The sequence below is a fragment of the Sesamum indicum genome, linkage group LG9, assembly GCF_026168435.1.
Source record: "Sesamum indicum cultivar Baizhima isolate 11 linkage group LG9, ASM2616843v1, whole genome shotgun sequence".
NCBI classification, from domain to species: Eukaryota; Viridiplantae; Streptophyta; class Magnoliopsida; order Lamiales; family Pedaliaceae; genus Sesamum; species Sesamum indicum.
In genome coordinates this window covers 22,980,883-23,000,084 of record NC_142665.1, presented here as the reverse complement: position 1 = coordinate 23,000,084, position 19,202 = coordinate 22,980,883, and the positions used below count along the sequence as shown (strand labels likewise).

The 19,202-nt window shown below is 36.9% G+C and overlaps 2 protein-coding genes across 9 annotated transcripts; both read left to right on the top strand.

The window, feature by feature from the left end:
* Positions 1–1,081: 1,081 nt before the first annotated feature.
* Positions 1,082–12,913, top strand: SUVR5 (histone-lysine N-methyltransferase SUVR5). Of its 3 annotated transcripts, none has more exons than XM_088884807.1 (12): positions 1,082–1,390; positions 4,216–4,759; positions 5,227–5,529; positions 5,682–5,792; positions 5,928–6,038; positions 6,861–9,626; positions 10,266–10,427; positions 11,074–11,190; positions 11,441–11,544; positions 11,662–11,799; positions 12,157–12,244; positions 12,490–12,913. In XM_088884807.1, exons 2-12 carry the CDS (start codon positions 4,280–4,282, stop codon positions 12,595–12,597), a joined length of 4,488 nt encoding a protein of 1,495 aa, XP_088740933.1. In that variant the 5' UTR covers positions 1,082–1,390; positions 4,216–4,279; the 3' UTR covers positions 12,598–12,913. The 3 variants fall into 3 exon arrangements, with proteins under 3 accessions (XP_088740933.1, XP_088740934.1, XP_088740932.1); XM_088884808.1 differs by lacking the exon at positions 1,082–1,390 and adding an exon at positions 1,435–2,040; XM_088884806.1 differs by lacking the exon at positions 1,082–1,390 and having other exon boundaries at positions 1,435–4,759.
* Positions 12,914–14,180: 1,267 nt separating this feature from the next.
* LOC105177721 (BTB/POZ domain-containing protein At3g50780) lies at positions 14,181–18,020 on the top strand. Of its 6 annotated transcripts, none has more exons than XM_011100966.3 (3): positions 14,181–14,317; positions 15,331–16,068; positions 16,821–18,020. In XM_011100966.3, the coding sequence occupies exons 2-3, from the start codon at positions 15,436–15,438 to the stop codon at positions 17,790–17,792; spliced, it is 1,605 nt and encodes a 534-aa protein (XP_011099268.1). In that variant the 5' UTR covers positions 14,181–14,317; positions 15,331–15,435; the 3' UTR covers positions 17,793–18,020. The 6 variants fall into 6 exon arrangements, with proteins under 6 accessions (XP_011099268.1, XP_011099263.1, XP_011099264.1 ...); XM_011100961.3 differs by lacking the exon at positions 14,181–14,317 and adding an exon at positions 14,324–14,789; XM_011100962.3 differs by lacking the exon at positions 14,181–14,317 and adding an exon at positions 14,324–14,789 and having other exon boundaries at positions 15,300–16,068.
* The last annotated feature ends 1,182 nt before the right edge of the window (positions 18,021–19,202 follow it).

The following is a 19,202-nucleotide window of genomic DNA, read 5'->3' as shown; positions in this document are numbered from 1 at the left end:
TAAATATAATTTTTAAAATTATAAAAAGTTACGTATACTTACACTAAATCTTAAAAAAAAATGTAATTATCTCTAAATTTTATTTAACCCGATTTATGTGTATATCTCAATAATAAAGTCCGAGAGAAAATAGTGGTGTCGGAAGTTGGAACTTGAAAGGAGTAGCGTATGGATGCGGCTTTGCAGACTCTTTCCAGTCAAAACTCCCTCAATCTCTTGGTTATTTTTTTCCTTCTGAATTCGCCTATCTCCATTACCATGTAAAACTACAAGGCCTAGAATTTGATCCTTTCGACACTTTGTTGGGCAATCAATTCTCTTATTAATTAGTCGGAAGAAAATTAATTGCGATTTTAAATAATCAATACAAGTATTAAAAAATATCCCAATAAAATAGAGATAAAAAATTACGAACCTTATCAAGATTTACGTGATTATTTATTTGTCACGACTTTTACATGGGCTATTATAATTCCATCATGAAATAATAATTAATAAGTTGTCTAGAATATCATAGGGGACTCTCTGTGCAAACAAAGGGACAAATTCATTTATTTTAGATTAAATGGACTGTGTCTAAAAATAATACAATTTAAAGATATCGTTTTATTTCATTCAAATAATTTATAAGAATTTCTAGAAAATTACCAAAGTTATTTCATGTTAAAAAAAGGAAAATTAAGAAAGAAGTTGCTGCCCGTTTTGTGTCCACAACCATAATTTAAAATTTAAATGCTGCAAATATAAAATAATTCTTCACAAAGTAAAGAGAAAATTTAGAGTATATCCTAATTGGTAAGGCGGGATGTGGATAGTCCACGACTCGTCCGCCCACCTTCCTACACAATTACGATTCGCACTTCCAGAACGCACATCGAGGCAACTGAAGTAGTACACCACCAAATTTTGAAAATTACCATAAATACCCAAAAACTAGAAGAATTACAAATATAACCCCAGGCCACGTTACAAGTCCCACCGTGCCTTCATTTTTCCCTAGAAAGGTTTTTCCCGATCCATCTCTCTCCCCCACCCTGCTAATAATTTCAATTCCACCCTACCAATTTCATCGTACCCTACCCCCCCCCCCCAATCTTCCCCATTCGCACTCATCCAATTTCACTTTAATTTTTCTGTTTTTTGGGTGTTTTTTTCAGTCAATTGGACCTGTTACATACATACATACAACACATAACCCACTTTCTTTTCCATATTCCCCAGCTACAACAAAAATCTGGTCACTCACACACACCATCCACATCTAAAAATTATATATTTCCCCCGTAGCAGTTTTAACAAATTCCTAGTCAAAAATTTCACAAATTAACACCACCAAAATTTTACCCAAAATCAACCCTGCAAAAATTAATGGTGATCCACAGTTGTTAAGGTACATTATACCAACAATTTCTTGTCTACTCTCTGTAATTTTGCCCTTAGCCATGTTCCCTTTTGTTATACATACATACATACATACATGTGTATCTATCTATTTATCTTATGTGACATGTTTCATGGCAGCATTGGCTTAGCACAGCCATGACCTAGCTACAAGGGCTTTTGTTCCTACGCCCCAATTAAATAACAAAACTCACATGGATGAGGATAAATCACTTGAATCAATTTCTTCTTTTAATTGGTTTCTTGTGAAGATTTTTTGTTGCCATTGATTGTAACTTCAATGTTTCGTATTTATTTTGGGTTTTTGAGATTTGGACCCACTTTGCGTTTTTGTTTGTGGTTTTAAGTAAATTTTTACATTCTTTTTTGTCCCCCAATTTAGCTAGGGTTTTAATTTTTCACTTTGAATTAGGGTGATTTAAGTTGAAGGGTTGTCATCCTGTTGGGGGGACTTGGAAGCCCTATACAGGGCATGCATTGATTGTTAATATTTTTGACACAAGGGATTGCTGTCCTTCTCTATTGATCGTAATTTTCTGACATGGGGTTTTTATGTCTGTCTAGCGTGGTCTACACTGACTATAGTCTCTCTGTGTGTAATTTCTTGAATCTCAATTGAAAAGAACAATCTTTTCTGAGGTAAAGTGGGCAAGACTATCTGGGTTTCTTGTCTCTTTTCAAGATGAACGTGGTTGAGTTTTTCTTTTCTATATCTTTTATTGAATAATTATTTTTCCTTGTAGTGGCGCATGTGCGTGAATAGTTGCCGTGTATGATGTATGGTGTTAGTTCGTAGTATATTTAATCTAATGAGTTGGACGAGCACGAATGCTGTGCGATATTAATGGCTAATATGACATATTTGGAAAAGTTTAAATGGGATCTCCACTTTTTATTTATTTTGAATTTGAATTAATCTAGCAATTTATCTGATGGAATTATTTCTGGTTACATACTGTTTTGACTGTAATTTTAAAAAATTTTCTACTTTTTGAAGATCCCTTCTGATAATTTTGATCCCTACTTTATTTTTAGTTGTCTTTATGACTTGAGAGAGCAACAAGTAATATCATCAAATTATCAGCTTCAATGTTTCATAACTATGCAAACTTCATTGATCAGGGAGCTGATCTTAAATTGTTTTTAACCTTTTTCTTTATAGAATTTTGTTCAAGTTCTTAGCAAAATAACTGTTTTACTCGTAGATCAAAGGAACGAGTTTCCAGAAATTATCACAGGTTCTCTTTAAAATATGCTAAAAGTAGTTGTTTGGTGTCAATTACACATGTTTGAGGTTTGTTTGTGGTGTGGGAGAACAGAGAAGAAAAAGGAGACCATAGGGGAATGAAACTGAGTGGTATAGCAGAAAATTAAGGTTGTTTGTTGTATGATTTAGATTAATGTGAAGCTTGTTTTATTGTACGGTTTATATTATTACGAGATCACGTTCAAATTTTGGTATCCCTATGGGAACGGAATGTTGCTGTGGACAAAAACTAATTCTGTTACACCTCATCCACCAAAAAAAAAAAAAAAAGAAAAAAGGGAGAAGGAAAGAAGTCTCTAACTTTGACCCCACTCTACCAAATTGAACTAATCTTAGTATTAATATGATCATATGAACAAAGAAATTGAATTTGTAGTTGAACATATTTCTTCAACAAATGCAATTGAAGGACTTTTTAGATGTTTACTGCTAATAACCCTTCATTTGATTCTATTTCTTACAGCCAAGTAGTCTATCCAGTGGGTTTGATTCAATCCATATTTCTACTTCTTCTGTTGCTTGGCCTCAATATTTTAAATTTTAATAGGGGTGCATTGCAGTTTGTGTAACATTAAGCAGATGAATTTTTTCTAAAGATACTATAAATTCAAACTTTGTGGTTTATTTGGTTCTGTTTTGTGGAATTGTGGAAAATGATTTTGGGAACGTGAAGTATGTTTGGTAACTTTTGGGGTGGACATTTTCTGATACAGATGTCTCTTTATGTAAGTTCTCGTCTGGTGTAATGGTGTCACGTTAAAACATTTAAACTGTTGTATGTTGTTATTATTAGGTAACAATTAGAAGATGTAAAGAAATATGATTTTAATTTATTATAATTTAAATATGTATAAAGATAAATATATACAAAATGATTATATATATATGTTTGTGATGATTAGTGTTCTTTAATGATGTCTGCGGAAGAGGAGAAAAATTGGTAATTATTCTTTGGAAAAAATACAATCAAATAGAGTTTGGAACACTAGACCTTTGCACTTTTTTTTTCCTTCTTTTACATTGCGATTTTACAAGTAGGATGTGATCGCAGTTAATTAAAATGGCAGATGATTCATAATGTTATTTTTGTTCTAGTTTTGGATAAGTCATATTCGCGTTGTAAATTTAGTTTGTAGAAGCATAATTTGGGTTTGGCTATGATCACTTTGCACATTTAGTCTTAAATTTTGTTCTGTTCTCCATTTATTTTCAAGAAAACTGCTGTTATCAGGGTGTTACGTTCTTTATGTGAAGGGAGAAAAGAATCATATATGAAGCATAATTGTTGCATATATTGTCACGCCTTTTTCTGCTAAACATTGAATTTGTTTTCACTTCATTTTCACATTCCGGTTAATCTTATGTATGTGGGAACTTATGACACTGCTTTCTTATCTGATAAAAATCAATGAAAACCAATCTCTCGTTCGTATTTTGTAAGTACTGTAAGTAGTCTAGCTGAAATTCTAGTTTCTTTTTTCTTGGGTGCTGCTTCATAGGTCCTTTTTCTTTCTTTCTGACACTAGTGATTTCCCGGTGGGCTGCAGATTTAGTTTTGCTCAACTTATGCTATGCACACATAAGTTGGCATTAAACTTTAAGTGTTGAATTATGGAAGTCCTTGCATGTTCTGGTGCTCGTCATGCTCGCGAATCTGATTGTCCTGAACAGGGATCAGAAACAGCTTTTAAACACGATGAAAAATCTGATTGCGTTCAAGATGCTGAACAAGTTAGGACTGATCTCAAAGTTGACGACTTGACACTTGATATTGGAGAGTCTCATGAAGTAAGAGAGGAGGGAGGTCAATTTATTTGTGATGGTTTCCCTGCTTCAGAAGGCGGCTCTAATGGGGATACATACTATGAATTTGATGTTGATGGTCAAAATCTGTCTTGTTACTCCCATGATTCTGAAGATGACAACTTAGACAAAAGGGATCATTTTGCAGAAGCTGGTCTTGCATTAGAAGGTTCTCACTTAGTCTTGGGTACAATTGAAAGTGGACTGCCAAACAACAGCCAAGAGGGTTCATCCCATTCCGAGATCAAAGGCCTAGAAAGAGATGAGCCTCAAGCAGTTTGGGTAAAGGTATATGCTACTGTGTTTCTTTTGACTTCACAAATTCCATCTGCCACATTGATAATACCTTGTGATTTTTATTCAGTATTAATGTCATCATCTTGATTTATTGGCTCTTCTTAATTTCTGGCGCCAATATTCTAAGTTGAACATATGAGAGGGAGTATACACTATTATATATGGATATGATGAGGGTTTGCAAAAAATAAAACAAATAGAGAAAAACGCACAAAATGCTAGGAAATGTGAGACAACAGTGTGAAGTGCACGATGTTGAAATGTATCACACAGACAGCCTGTCAGTTTTTTAAGATGCAAAAGGAACTTTCATCAGCTCTGGAATTATTTCATACTATACTTGGTGTGATAAAGTGTCATACAGAGCAAGGTAATATTTTATGCAAGTGGGTGCAGGCCAGACAGGCCTATGTTATCCCCAAGAAGTAACTGCTGATAATTATGTTTTACACTTGTAGTGGAGAGGGAAGTGGCAATCAGGGATCAGATGTGCAAGGGCTGACTGGCCATTACCAACTTTAAAAGCAAAGCCAACTCATGACAGGAAACAATATCTTGTGATATTTTTTCCCCGAACGAGAAATTATTCTTGGGCAGATGTGCTACTAGTTCGTCCAATCAATGAATTTCCGCAGCCTATTGCATATAAGACGCACAAAGTTGGTGTGAAGATGGTGAAAGATTTGACTCTTGCTCGTCGCTTTATCATTCAGAAGCTTGCTGTGAGCATGCTAAATATTCTTGATCAATTGAACCGCGAGGTTTGCTTTTGAGTCAATCCATTAATGTATTTATGTCTTTTTTATATGTTTTTGACATGCATGTATATTTTGATGCAAATGAATGTACATGTCAATTTGAGTTGTGTTGATTATTATTAATGTCTCATTAAGAACTTCTTGTTGAAATCTAGGCTTTGGTGGAGACTGCTCGTGAAGTGATGGTTTTGAAGGATTTTGCAATGGAGGCTTCCCGCTGTAAAGATTATTCTGATCTTGGGAGGATGCTTTTGAAACTTCAAGATGTAATATCTCCCTCCATTTTGATGTTATGTTATAAAACCTTCATTGAAGTTCATCGAACATCTTGATCGTGTCTAATTGTTTTCCTGGTTTTTTTAAGCCAATACTGATGTTAGCCCTGATTGTTTATTTCGCAGATGATTCTGCAGCGCTGCCTAACTTCAGATTGGCTTCACCAGTCAATGCATTCTTGGAAGCAACGATGTCAGGATGCCAATAGTGCTGAATGCATAGAAATGCTTAAAGAGGTACTCTGGATATGCCCATACTTTTTTGGTTTTGAGTGCCACTTGTGGAGTATCCTTGTTTCATCTAGGAAAGACTCTTCTTTTTGGTACTATCAAATATCAATGGAACAAGTTAATGAAACCTCTGATTTCTGAATTGCAAGGCTAATTTTGCTTCTTGATCTGGGTAGATTCTTCTTCTGTCAGTTGAAGTACTTTGAATCACAATGTCCTTTGTACTATTTCAATTGTCACTATTTGTGTATCCCAGCAAAAAATGCTGCCAAACCTACCAATGCCAGCAGTTTTCAACGCAAAACTGCCAACATGTTTAAAAATGTGGTGGCTCTTGTCACCATTGAACAACATCTTGATGGTTTCCATGCAATTTAAAGAGAGCAGCTTTGCTTTATTGTGTTTAAATTCTTTTGGAACTTGCGGACTTGGATTCTTAATGTGAAGCATGGTTGAACCTTCTTACTGCCTGTATTACAAGATTCTTTGAAGCTCAAATACCCTGTGGGCTTGTAGTTGCAAACATTTTTGGAGCAATGCTCTAACAGTGAAGGGAGCAGATAGAGAACCAAACTCTAAATTATGCTAGTTTAATATGTCTTGTTTTGGCAAAAATATGACAATTCTTCTTAAGGATTTAATTTTCTTTCCAAGGGTGGGCCTAATATTGTTGACAATTTCAGAATATTGTAACTAGGAGTAGAAAATGCTTTATTCGATACCTGAATAATAAGATCAGTGTGTAGATGAGATGACACATATCCTAGTGTATTGAATTATTTCCAATTTTTACAACTTTAGCTTCTTTTAATCTCTTTGCCGTTCCAGGAATTGGCTGACTCTATCTTATGGAATGAGGTAAGCTTACTATCGAGTGAAGCAGCACAGGCGGACCTAGGATCTGATTGGAAGAGTTGGAAACATGAGGTTATGAAATGGTTCTCAGTTTCTCATCCAATATCCACTGCTGTAGGCTCGGACCAGCCTATGAATGATAGCCCATTGACCATGGGACTTCAGATGACCAGGAAAAGGCCTAAGCTTGAGATTCGCCGTGCTGATACGCATGCCTCTAGTTCGCATCAGTCTGTTCCTGTTGAAACTGACTCAACATTTTTTAATGGATATGATGTTGTAAACACTGCATTGCTGGATTCTGAAACTCTGAAAAAAGAGAGTCCCGTTGAGGATGCTGTCCCAGTGGGATCTTCTGGTTGTGTAGCTAATAAATGGAATGATATAGTCGTTGAGGCTGGAAATTTGGAGGTTATGAAGAGTAAAGATGTGGACCAGACTCCTGCGAGCGATATTACTCAGAAGTCTTCAGGATTGGAAAATCATAATCGACAATGCATGGCTTTTATTGAAGCTAAAGGAAGGCAGTGTGTGAGATATGCTAATGAAGGAGATGTCTACTGCTGTGTGCATTTGGCCTCTCGTTTCGTTGGAAATTCTGCAAAAGCTGAAATGGCTCCTGTTGACTCACCAATGTGTGGAGGTACCACGGTTCTTGGCACTAAATGCAAGCATAGAGCCTTAATTGGGTTTTCTTTCTGCAAGAAGCACAGGCCCCAAGATGGAAGAAAAATGATTGCTCCTGTTAATAAACTTAAACGGAAACATGATGAAAATAGTATGTATTCGGAGAAAACTCCTGCAAAATTTGTACTCACTAGAGAAGATGAAATTCCTGCCTGTGTAGATCCACTGTTGGATGTGGGAAAAGGTATCATACAAGATAGCAGCATGAATGATAAGCCTGAGCAGCCTCAGCAAGCTCTCGGCAGCAATGACATGGTGCAGTGCGTAGGTTCATGGCCCCAGGGTGGTGAAGAACCCTGTCTTGAGAGTCCAAAGAGGCATTCACTGTACTGCGAGAAACATATACCAAGCTGGCTTAAACGTGCAAGAAATGGCAAGAGTAGGATAGTGTCCAAGGAAGTGTTCGTAGAGCTTCTTAAAAGTTGCGAGATAAGGGAGCAAAAATTGCAGTTACACCACGCATGTGAACTCTTTTACAGGCTGTTCAAAAGCATATTATCTTTGAGAAACCCAGTACCTAAGGAAGTACAATTTCAGTGGGCCATTGCTGAAGCTTCCAAAGATATTAAAGTAGGGGAATTTTTAATGAAATTAGTATGTAGTGAAAAAGAGAGGCTGAAGAAGCTCTGGGGCTTTGGAGATGGTCAAAACTTGCAAGCTTCATCAACAATTGAAGAATTAATTCCGGTATTGGTACAGACATCTAATGACAGTGATCAAGAAAATGTCATCAAGTGCAAAATATGTTCAGAAAAGTTTCTTGATGACCAAGCACTTGGAACACACTGGATGGATAGCCATAAGAAAGAAGCTCAATGGCTATTTAGGGGCTATGTCTGTGCAATCTGCCTGGACTCTTTTACTAATAAGAAGGTATTGGAAGCTCATGTGCAGGAGAGGCACCATGTGCAGTTTGTTGAGCAATGCATGCTTTTACAGTGTATTCCTTGTGGCAGTCATTTTGGGAATCCAGATGAGTTGTGGTTGCATGTGCTCTCAATTCATCCTTCCAGTTTAAGGTTGTCAAGTGCTGCTCAACAGTTAGATGGAAGTTCACAGCAGAAAGTAGAGCCAGATAAGTCAGCTTCTATAGAGCATACAAAATCTGACAGTCAGTCAGTTAATAGGAGATATATTTGCAGGTTTTGTGGCTTAAAATTTGATTTGCTACCTGATCTTGGCCGTCATCATCAAGCTGCTCATATGGGCCAAAATTCCACTGGTCCTCGCCTGACTAAGAAGGGAATTCAATTTTATGCCCATAAGCTGAAATCAGGTAGACTAACTCGTCCACGGTTTAAAAAGGGTTTGAATTCAGCATCATATAAGATTAGGAATAGAAGTGTGCAAAATTTGAAGAAACGGATCCAGGCGTCAAATTCTATTGGACCAGTGGATATCATGGTTCAATCAGCTGTGCCTGAGGCTGATAGTCTTGGTAGATTGGCAGACTCTCAATGCTCAGCTATTGCAAATATATTGATGTCAGAAATTAAAAAAACAAAACCAAGGCCAAGTAATTCCGAAATTTTATCAATTGCGAGCTCAGCTTGCTGTAAGGCAAGTCTACAAGCCTCATTGGAGGTTAAGTACGGAATCCTTCCAGAAAGGGTGTACCTCAAAGCTGCCAAACTATGCAGTGAGCATAATATTTCAGTTGAATGGCACCAAGAGGGTTTTATTTGTCCTAAAGGGTGCACACCAAGTGTAAGGTCACCAATTTTGTCTCTGCTAGTACCCTTACCGAATTATTCGTTTAAGGTCAGATCTTCGGTTCCATCACATCTCATGAACTCAGAATGGACAATGGACGAATGTCACTGTGTTATTGATTCCCGACACTTTTCCATGGATCTCTCGGAGAAAAATATTATTTTATGTGATGACATAAGTTTTGGACAGGAGTCGGTGCCCATAGCTTGTGTGGTGGATGAAAATCTTTTGAATGCCGAGGGGTCTGATGGACAAATGATTGAGTACTCCTTTCCATGGGAAAGCTTTACTTACATTACAAAGCCATTGCTTGATCAATCCCTTGTTCTTGAATCAGAGGTATCTTTGAGTTAACTTTTCTGTCTCATGTCCTTGTCTAATTTCGATGTTACTCCTTGATGAGTTGGTATCTACTATATCTTACCGAATTACCTTCAATCCTTCATGTCCACTGGGAAGTGTACTCACTAAGAGATTATGCTGTCCTTCAAGAGAGGCAGAACTTTTGTTCTGCACTTACGTTTGGAAAATGTTGCTTTTCGTGAGAGATATAGATATAGATGGTTACTCAAAAGCAAATAAAAGAAAGTTGCTGTTAAGTTTGTCAAAGCAGTTTGTTAAATAACCTCGGCTCCCTAGGACTATCGTCTACTAAGACATTCTGCCATTAGTGCTACTATGTGAACCTGAATGATGAGTAAAGCAACCTCTTCTGTTAATGTTCTTGAATCTGGAAGGACGGTCTTAATTATAGCTGGTACATTAAATAATCAATATTCAATGATGTGCATATCCTTGCACTAGCTAGCTGCCACAGATTGTTATTTCTCTGTATGATAAGCAAATACTACAATGGAATCTATTATTTTTTTGAGAACGCCAGTGATTCATATTGCTAATATAAGTACTATTCCGGTATTACTAAATGCATATGCATTCTCTTGAAACTAACTAATGAATCATTCTATCCATGTCTAGAGTTTGCAATTGGGGTGTGCTTGTGCCCATTTGACGTGCTGTTCTGAAGCATGTGATCATGTGTATCTTTTTGACAATGATTACGAAGATGCTAAAGATATTTATGGAAAGCCCATGAATGGAAGGTTTCCCTATGATGAGAGAGGTCGAATAGTATTGGAGGTACATGGCACTTTCCTTGCATTACACATTTTGAGTTCGTTCTAGCATTTGCTTTGTGCTGGTTAATTATAAATGGAAAAATGCTGCTGTAATCCTGGATGTCAATTAAAATAATTCTGGCTTTAGGTTTAATTGTTGGGTTTCTTTGTCATCAGATGTTTCCCTGAGTTGGATAAAGCTATGTCCTGTCAACTGCTGTTATGGAGTTTTCACTAAAAGACTTGTTTTGATTTTCCTTGCAATAAACAAGGACCTTTCGCTAGATTTATGTAGCTATAATACTTCCACAACACACACCATGTATTTACAGCTGTCATTTTGTATAAATGACAAGAGTCACAAGATGATTGAAATTGAGATTGCATATTACGAAAACCAACTTATTTTTTCATGTTTCTGTTCCCCCTGTAGATAGTTACTTATGTGGAGCTCGTTGCATTCGCTCTGTTTGCTGATGTACTAAATAACCATCTTCTTGGCTCAACATATCATTGTTGTGTTTGCTACCATGTTTTTGGAAGACTATTCAGTTATATTTAGGATCATGGAGTGTCTGATCTTGCTTAATCTTCAATCAGTCTGTCATTTTTATGCTATATTATGGAGAGTGATCTGTATAACATGTAATACTTTCATAAATCATCAGGAAGGTTATCTAGTTTACGAGTGTAATCAGAGGTGCTGCTGCAGTAGAGCTTGTCGAAACAGGGTTTTGCAAAATGGAGTGCAAGTGAAGTTAGAAATATTTAAAACAGAAAGAAAGGTAACCATCCATATATGTTTGAATTTTCAGTAAAAATGGATAATGTGACTGATATTCCAAACAGGTTTGGTTACATCATATGTTGGATAATTTCCATCTTGAAAGTTATTATTATATAAAATATGTAGTATTTTTTTGTTAATTTCTAATCCAATACTCAAGTTAGTTGATTATGACAAAGCTAGCTACATGTTGTGTAATATCTCTAGGCCAGGTGGTAATTTACCAACTTTTGCCATTTTGCATGCAGGGATGGGCAGTGAGGGCTAGGGAAACAATTCTTCGTGGCACCTTTGTGTGCGAGTATATTGGAGAGGTCATTGATGAAAAGGAAGCAAATGAGAGACGCAATAGGTTTGATTTTCTGTTCATATGATCTTTTCTATAGTAATACTATCCCAGATGGATCGTGTTAATTCCGTTGTACTTGATTGAAAAATATTCCAATTTGTCATTTATTTGGAAAAGCAGGTATGGTAAAGAAGGTTGCAGATATTTTTATGAGATTGACGCCCATATCAATGACATGAGCAGATTGATTGAAGGGCAGGTTCCATATGTAATTGATGCCACCAATTACGGAAACATTTCACGTTACATTAACCACAGGTGAGGGACAACTTTTTTTCTTTCTGGTTGCTATTGTTCTTAGGCATCAGACAGTTTCTGCAACCATCACAACTTGAAGAAAAGTTCTCGTAATTCAGCCATTTTGATATCTTGGCACTTCATTTGGTGAGATTGTTGGTACTATTTGTTCATGCCATTAACTAGAATGACCCTCTGGACAAAATAACTTTCAGGTATTTCTGGAAAGCATGAAAAAATGCGAAGGGGTCACTTATATATGATAATTCAAAATTCTATGCAATTTCTTCTCATTAATATGGAGCCATTTTTTCTTTACATATGGATTTCATCCTAGTGGCAGCTGGTCATTGATCCTTTCTCTTATACTGTTTTTAGCTGCTCGCCAAACCTTGTGAATCATCAAGTTCTGGTCGAAAGCATGGATAGTCAACTTGCACACATTGGCTTCTATGCCAGCCGCGATGTAAGCACTCTACATTTCCTCAAGACCCCCAATATATGAACTTTATTGTCACCGAGATTCAAGACTTTTACTTCAATATAGGTCTAGAAATATTTCATATACCATGTTTAGTTTAATGTAAGTTTCTTAGTCTATAACTATGAGTTCTTTCACCTCTTTGGCTTTTTGACATCTAACTAGTGTAATGTCAACCCTTCTTCCTTGTTTATTCTTACCTATTTCCTACTGTTAAATATTATGAGCAGATAGCTTTGGGGGAAGAATTGACATATGATTTCCGGTACAAGCTATTGCCTGGAGAAGGATGCCAATGTTTATGTGGAGCTCCCAGTTGCAAGGGGAGGCTTTATTAGTTCCTAGTCCGAAGACTTTGCAGCATCAGAGGCTTATTACCATACCTTTTCATGTCGAGGTTCTCAAGATGGACAGCATTTGTTGCATTACTGGCTAACGTGTATCTATTGCCGTGGAAAATCGTTTGCATCTTGTGTGCATCTCTCAGTTGGGTTGTGCACACCTTCCCTGCTATATCCAATTGGAACTCTATCTCGGGAATCTAACATAGGTCACTGGCATACATTTAGTGTACTACTTGAATCTCTGGTTCGCTTCTAATTTTTCATGAGTGTAGATACTTTTTTCGCCTTAATTGTTAATTTTTTATTCTAACTTTGCCTTATAAGTTAAATTTAACATAATTACCATATGTTTACATAATGCTACATGGAGGCCACCTCGTCGGGACAGGATAACAGCATAATGATTTCTCCTTGAGTTGATCTTTTTTGTTGCATTCTCAGCTTTGAGGCTGCTATTCTCTAATTTTGCAATTGCAGTTGGTGATAAGAGTGTCAGCACGCATGTAGAGTAACGACCCTGCTTTGTTCTGTACACAATTGTTCATGGTCCCGACTCCTTCAGAAATTTCAATATCTGACTAGTTCCCAAAGGAGAAATAGAAGCACCTGGACTGACTAGTTCCCGGTGATCTACGCCGTTGATGGCGTGGAGCCTACACTAGGACCAATTTAATGAATGGTGTAGCCGTTCTACTAAGCACGCATTATTATTCGTCCTCCACCGCTATTGATCATAACAAGTTTTTCACTATGGAGTATTTCGTTTTCATGATATTGTGATTTAGACGAGAAGGGAATGGCATGGCGGGCCCATGTTGTAAAGCAATGCCATCGCGTCTCGGGCATGGAATTCTTTTCATGGTGAAAGGACAGTAATGATTATGGGAACTGCTGCCATTTACTTTCTCACTAATCATTTTGAAATGCTGCTGTTGTAGTTTTACAGCGATCGATGGTCCATGTCTGAAATAATGCCAAAAAAGAAGAGAAGTCAAAAGAACTCCATGATTTTTGTAATTGCTTTGCTTTCTCAATTGGTGGGTCTGGTCTGGTGTCCTTTCTGATGGAACCTCTTAACAGTTACTTTATCTTTGTTTTCCACCCAAGTTGTCAAGTTTTAGATTAGTGGGATTTATATAACTTCCCAAGAAATGAAGGATTGTAATAATCATCTCTGATCCTGAATATTAAGAAAAATGGACAAGAACTAAAGCTTGTTTAATGATCTTTTAAGCGCATTTACCATAAACTAGAAAGCTCGTTTCATTTATATATGTAGATATATAGATATATATAATAGGATGTAAAAACATCTAATATCAAGATTCAAGAATTAAGTTATATCAGCAGTGGAATTTATATTATGTTTATTCCCCGAACTGTTTGATCTACTTTTCTAGTGCACCTAAATTGTGGCATCTTACAATACCATACATTATCCTTTTAAGAAAGTTTTGAAGTTTAAGGCTGAAGCAAAAGAATAAAGTAAAAGAATGAGTTCTGATCATGAAATCTTCCAATTCTTGAATACTTTTTGAGGATTCCGAGGTTTCGCCTTAAATTTTGAATTAAAACAAGAGACAGAAGGCGCAGAAAATAATCTAAAATACAAGCCCCTAAACGCAGACACGGCGTGCGAGGCCAATTCGAGGTGCGAAAGACTTGGCTTGTAATCTACGGTGTCTTCAAGTGAGAGATTCTCTCTTCATCAAAAGTAAGAGCGTGGAGACACGATAATGCTTTGTAAAAAGCAACAAAACAAAGATGGAAAGGGCGACGTCCCCATTTCATGTTGCATGCCTGTCTCTCTTTCATCACTCTCAGTTTGTTTTTTTGTGCGTGAGAGAGAAACAGAGTTATGAAGAGCCAAAGACATGATGATATATTTCAGACCCACAAAAAAAAATAATCATTGACATCAAGAAAGCGCACTGGCAAAGTTATTTAAAGTTAGAATTTGTTGTTAGAACTTTGTTTACTCTTATAACGTGGTACTTTCTTTGCTCAGGATTTGTTTAATCATCATATTTGATTAAAATATGTATGCACTCATCATTCCACTCTGTTTAAGTCCCATACTAAAGTGGTTTCCTTGATGCGTGACATCCAAGCTCTTCAATCATTTTCAGTGTCTAATTAACTGAAAAGGGCTTGTGAAGAAGGCTCTCAGATTACTCAGTTTGTTGGTGAGTCTTTGTTTTACTCTGGGGTTTCAAGAAGATTCCTCCAGAATGGGTATTTAACAATACCATCTTTATGCTTCTTTGTGATCTCATGGAGCTTTAGTTTAAAGGGTTGTGTTTCTTCTTCATTCTGGGTTCCTAGATGCTATTGTTAGTTGCTTGAAAGAAGTAAAACAGCAATTTGAGCAATTGTGGTTGGTTTCTATGCTTTCCTTGTAGAACTTGTGCTTCGTAGAAATATACTTGTTCAAGATACGTTTTGCTTTTTCTTTGTGCTTGCATCTTTAAAATTGTTCATAGGAATGAGTTGATTATGGAGTAAAGGTTTTCTTAAGTTTCTTGTACTGTGTAAGGATCTGGTGAAATACCGGATTCTTTGCTGTAACTGAGAATTACTATTGTTGGTGTGTTGCCTTGCTTCATATCTTCGAAATCAGCCTTGCAAAGGGAGGGTTCTTTCAGGAGGAAAGAAATTTTATATCATACTTAGACCTTTCTGTTCTCATCTTACAGAATACTAAAAGACGGTTTTTGTTCCAAACAGAGTTTGAAATAGAATTGTCAAGACTTTTCAGGAGTCCACCTCAGTTCCATTTTAAATGCAAAGGCAATGTGTTGACTTAATTAGGGTTTGAAAGTGTTCTTGGACATGGCTGAAGTTAAACTTAGAAGAGTGGAGCAGGGCGATACCAAAATTAAAAGTGTTCCAATTGCTGTGACCCCAGAAGGATTTTGGTGTTGTCCATCTCCCGTTGTTTTTCAAAAGACAATCAAGACACAAGTTCCTCCAGACAAGCCCAAATCATCTCCTATGAACCAAAATACTTCAGTTCAGAGGAAACAAACCTCAGTAACCGAGAGAAAGCCAGGGACTTCGTCAAGGACAGGTCCTGTTCCTGGTGATCAAAGAACCCATAGTTCTGATGCACCTGTTCTTGATGCTGCATTGATAAATATTGAGACACCTCGGCTAAAGGTTGAGAATGTGCCTAGGAAGGTAACAATTGAGTTTGGTGAACCAGGAACAAGTGATCTGAAGGTAATTTTGCTTGGAAAGCAAGGAGTTGCTGTCAAACTGAGTGTCCATAGGAGTATACTAGTGGAAAACAGCAGTTTCTTTGCCAACAAAATATTGAGCCAGCAGCCGTTTTTCCCCTGTATTGAAATTGATGACTGCGAGGATGTTGAGGTATATGTCGAAACTGTTGGACTGATGTACTGCAAAGAACTGAAGCAACAGTTAATCAAGCAAAACGTATCGCGTGTGCTATGCATCCTCAAGGTAACATCTCGTGGTTCTTCTATCTTTCAGTTAAATCTTGATTGACCTTGATTTTAATGGGTTTTTTTCCGTGCTTTCTACTAGTGAAGATTGGAAACTGTCAACAAAACTTAAACACGTTGTTTAGGGTACTCATAGTAATGTACAGTTCTACTTTGACAAACTCTTACTTAGTTCAAGTGGGCATTACCAGGATTTCATTTGACAATTTCTAGGTCTGCCCTAGTTTCATTGTGGGTAATTCAGATTTCTGCTAAAACTGAGATAGCGAAAGCCTGAAATAGGCTCTTGGTTGTTGTTGCAAGCCTGCAGTCATTAATTGATAGTATGAAAATACTAAAGATGTGGCGGAGTTGCCTGGATGAGATGTTTCACTAAAATATTCTTTCCTAACTTAGATGATCTTCAATCCATCCACTCTGGCTTATATTACTGAGATTGCCTGAAGTTTAAGTCAGGTAACATGCAATTGAAGGAATTACTCTAAATTTTCTAAAACTATACAATCACATGCATATACATAGCATTTAGATTTTATTGATAGTCATCCTGGGGATATTACTACAGAGGCTATCATCATATTAAATTGCATATAATATGGTGAATTGCTGGAGGTTATCATAAACTGTAATTTAGTTCTTTATGTGAGGCAATGATTATTCTCTAGAGGTTTCTTCATATTGAACCACACATTTTAGCATTACTTCTCTAAGAAACTCTCATGTGATGTTTGTAACTTGATGACAACTTAGGTTGCTGAAGAGCTTGGTTTTACAACTTGCGTCCGAACGTGCTTGGACTACTTGGAAGCAGTACCTTGGGTTGGGGAAGAGGAAGAAGAGAAAGTGGTTTCCTCAGTCTTGCGTCTCAAAGGTGAGACCATTAGAGTCAAACCGGTACTAAAACGAGTGTCTTCTGAAATTCCAAAACCACCTAAAGACACCCTTTCTCATATACTGGAGCTGGTGCTCAAGAGCAACGAGGAAAGAGGGAGGCGTGAGATGAAATCCGTTGTACTGAAACTCCTCAGGGAAAATAACAATCTTAGCTTTTCAGGCTCAGCCGACTTGTGCAATGAAACAATCTACGCATCCTGCAGAAGTTCCCTGGCTTCTTTATTGTCTCTGTTCAGAAAAGCTGCTGAATCAAATTTTGCTGATAAATCCACAGATACAATAGAACCAGTGGTGAAATCCATGGCTCTGGAAGCTGACAACCTCTTATGGTTACTGGATATTTTAGCCGACCGGCAAGCAGCAGATGAATTTGCTGTGCTTTGGGCTAGTCAACAGGAATTGGCTTCACATCACACGAAACTTCCTATCGTATCTCGCCACCATGTGAGCAAAATTACTGCAAGGCTATTTGTTGGAATAGGACGAGGGCAGCTCCTTCCGTGCAGGGATACACGTCATTTATTGCTACAAACATGGCTACAGGCATTAATTGATGACTACAGCTGGTTACAACATGGCTGCAGATCATTTGACCGGAAGGTCGTGGAGGAAGGAATAGGCAGGACCATCCTCACGCTGCCTTTAGAGGACCAGCAGAGCATTTTGCTTTCTTGGTTGGGGATTTTTCTCAAGACTGGTGACAACTGCCCGAATCTTCAGAGAGCATTCGAGGTCTGGTGGAGGAGAACATTCATTAGACCATATGTGGAACCCGTGAGTCTCCAGCAGCCGAGTGGCTCGACGACACCAAAGGCGGAAGAGCAATAGAACTACACGTTTCTGCAGGAAAACCAGTTAACCACGGACGATGTCTAAGACAAGAATTTCCATAATCTTGATGATGAATATATGCTAAAAACCTACCTGAGCTCTGACCAAAACAGTGAATCACTTACACAACGAGCTGTATTTTATCAACTTCCCTTTGGATTGATGAATGTAATTATTCTCACACTATATTCTAAATCCATAAAAGGTAGCATAGTCCGAGTTTCAGTTTTCGTGCATTTTCATAATATTATGTCTCTATATACTTAGTCCAATACTAAGACCATCTCTAAACAATTCAAACTGTTCAAGAGAAAGATGTTCCTAGTCTTGTTTTTGTTACTAGATTTGACCAGCTCTCCCTGTCTGGTTTAATGTTGTTGTAATGGAAAGGAATTCAATAGGGATGCAGGTGCAGCCTGCCTAACAACATCTGGGATTGAAGATCTCTCCTCATTAATACAATGGCGATAATGGTGCAGGATTGGGTTGTAATCTGTCAGATGGTCCTTGTTTTTTGTGTTCAATAAAAAGCCTCTCTTTCTGAAAATTCCCATCTCCAGAGCTTTTAATTTCATTGTCTTGATGATGGTAATGTAGTGTGGTCCAATTTTTGCCTTAATTACTCAAAATCTCGTGATTTCAAAATGGGGTTTTACCTAGAATACTTACATAAACTTATTATTTTTTATTCGTTATGAAATTATTAAGATATGATCGAATAATCTGGCGTATTCTACAAAGTAATTGATGATTATTATTTTAAAAAAATAAAAGAAATGGGATTTTGATCTCAAGATTTTTTTATTTTCGGCAGTTCAGAATATAGAAAAAGTGATGAATAATCCGGGTAGTTTTATTTTAATTTCTTGACATAATTTTAAAGTGAACAAGAAATTAAACAAGAAAGGAGGTTTTAATTATTGAAGATGGGTTGTTGGAGTGTTTGAGGCCCAAACAGCGCCTTCTATCATATCTTCCCAGCCCAACATTGGGGCCCGCCATTCTAGTAGGTGGGCTATCCTTCTGTCATTATCTAATCCACCATGCCCCCACTATTGAGTAGTTGGCCAGTAGTCATTATGCAATTCTTGCTTGATCTAACAAATAAGTCATTTTATTAATTAAAATTTACTAAATTATTTATATTAATAAAAAAATTAAATAAAAATTAATATTTACTCTCAATTGGCTTCTTACAGGTCAAATAATTTTTTTCTGACTAACCTACCCTTATAACGGTGAAGACATACATCCACACATGCATTAATGCGTGAAGATGTATGAGGTAATTTTGTTATAAAAAGATTTATTTAGCCTGTAATAAATTAATAATAAGTCAATCAATGGTAAATATATAATTTTTTATTTATATTAGTAAATTCAGTTAATATTAACTAACGGATGGAT

Bases quoted from the DNA above. Each gene is read 5' to 3' on its own strand.
- LOC105177721 (XM_011100966.3), top strand. From the start codon at position 15,436: ATGGCTGAAGTTAAACTTAGAAGAGTGGAGCAGGGCGATACCAAAATT. The intron at 16,069-16,820 runs GTAACATCTCGT...ATGACAACTTAG, and splicing joins GTGTGCTATGCATCCTCAAG to GTTGCTGAAGAGCTTGGTTT.
- SUVR5 (XM_088884807.1), top strand. From the start codon at position 4,280: ATGGAAGTCCTTGCATGTTCTGGTGCTCGTCATGCTCGCGAATCTGAT. The intron at 5,793-5,927 runs GTAATATCTCCC...TTTATTTCGCAG, and splicing joins TGCTTTTGAAACTTCAAGAT to ATGATTCTGCAGCGCTGCCT. The intron at 6,039-6,860 runs GTACTCTGGATA...TTGCCGTTCCAG, and splicing joins GCATAGAAATGCTTAAAGAG to GAATTGGCTGACTCTATCTT.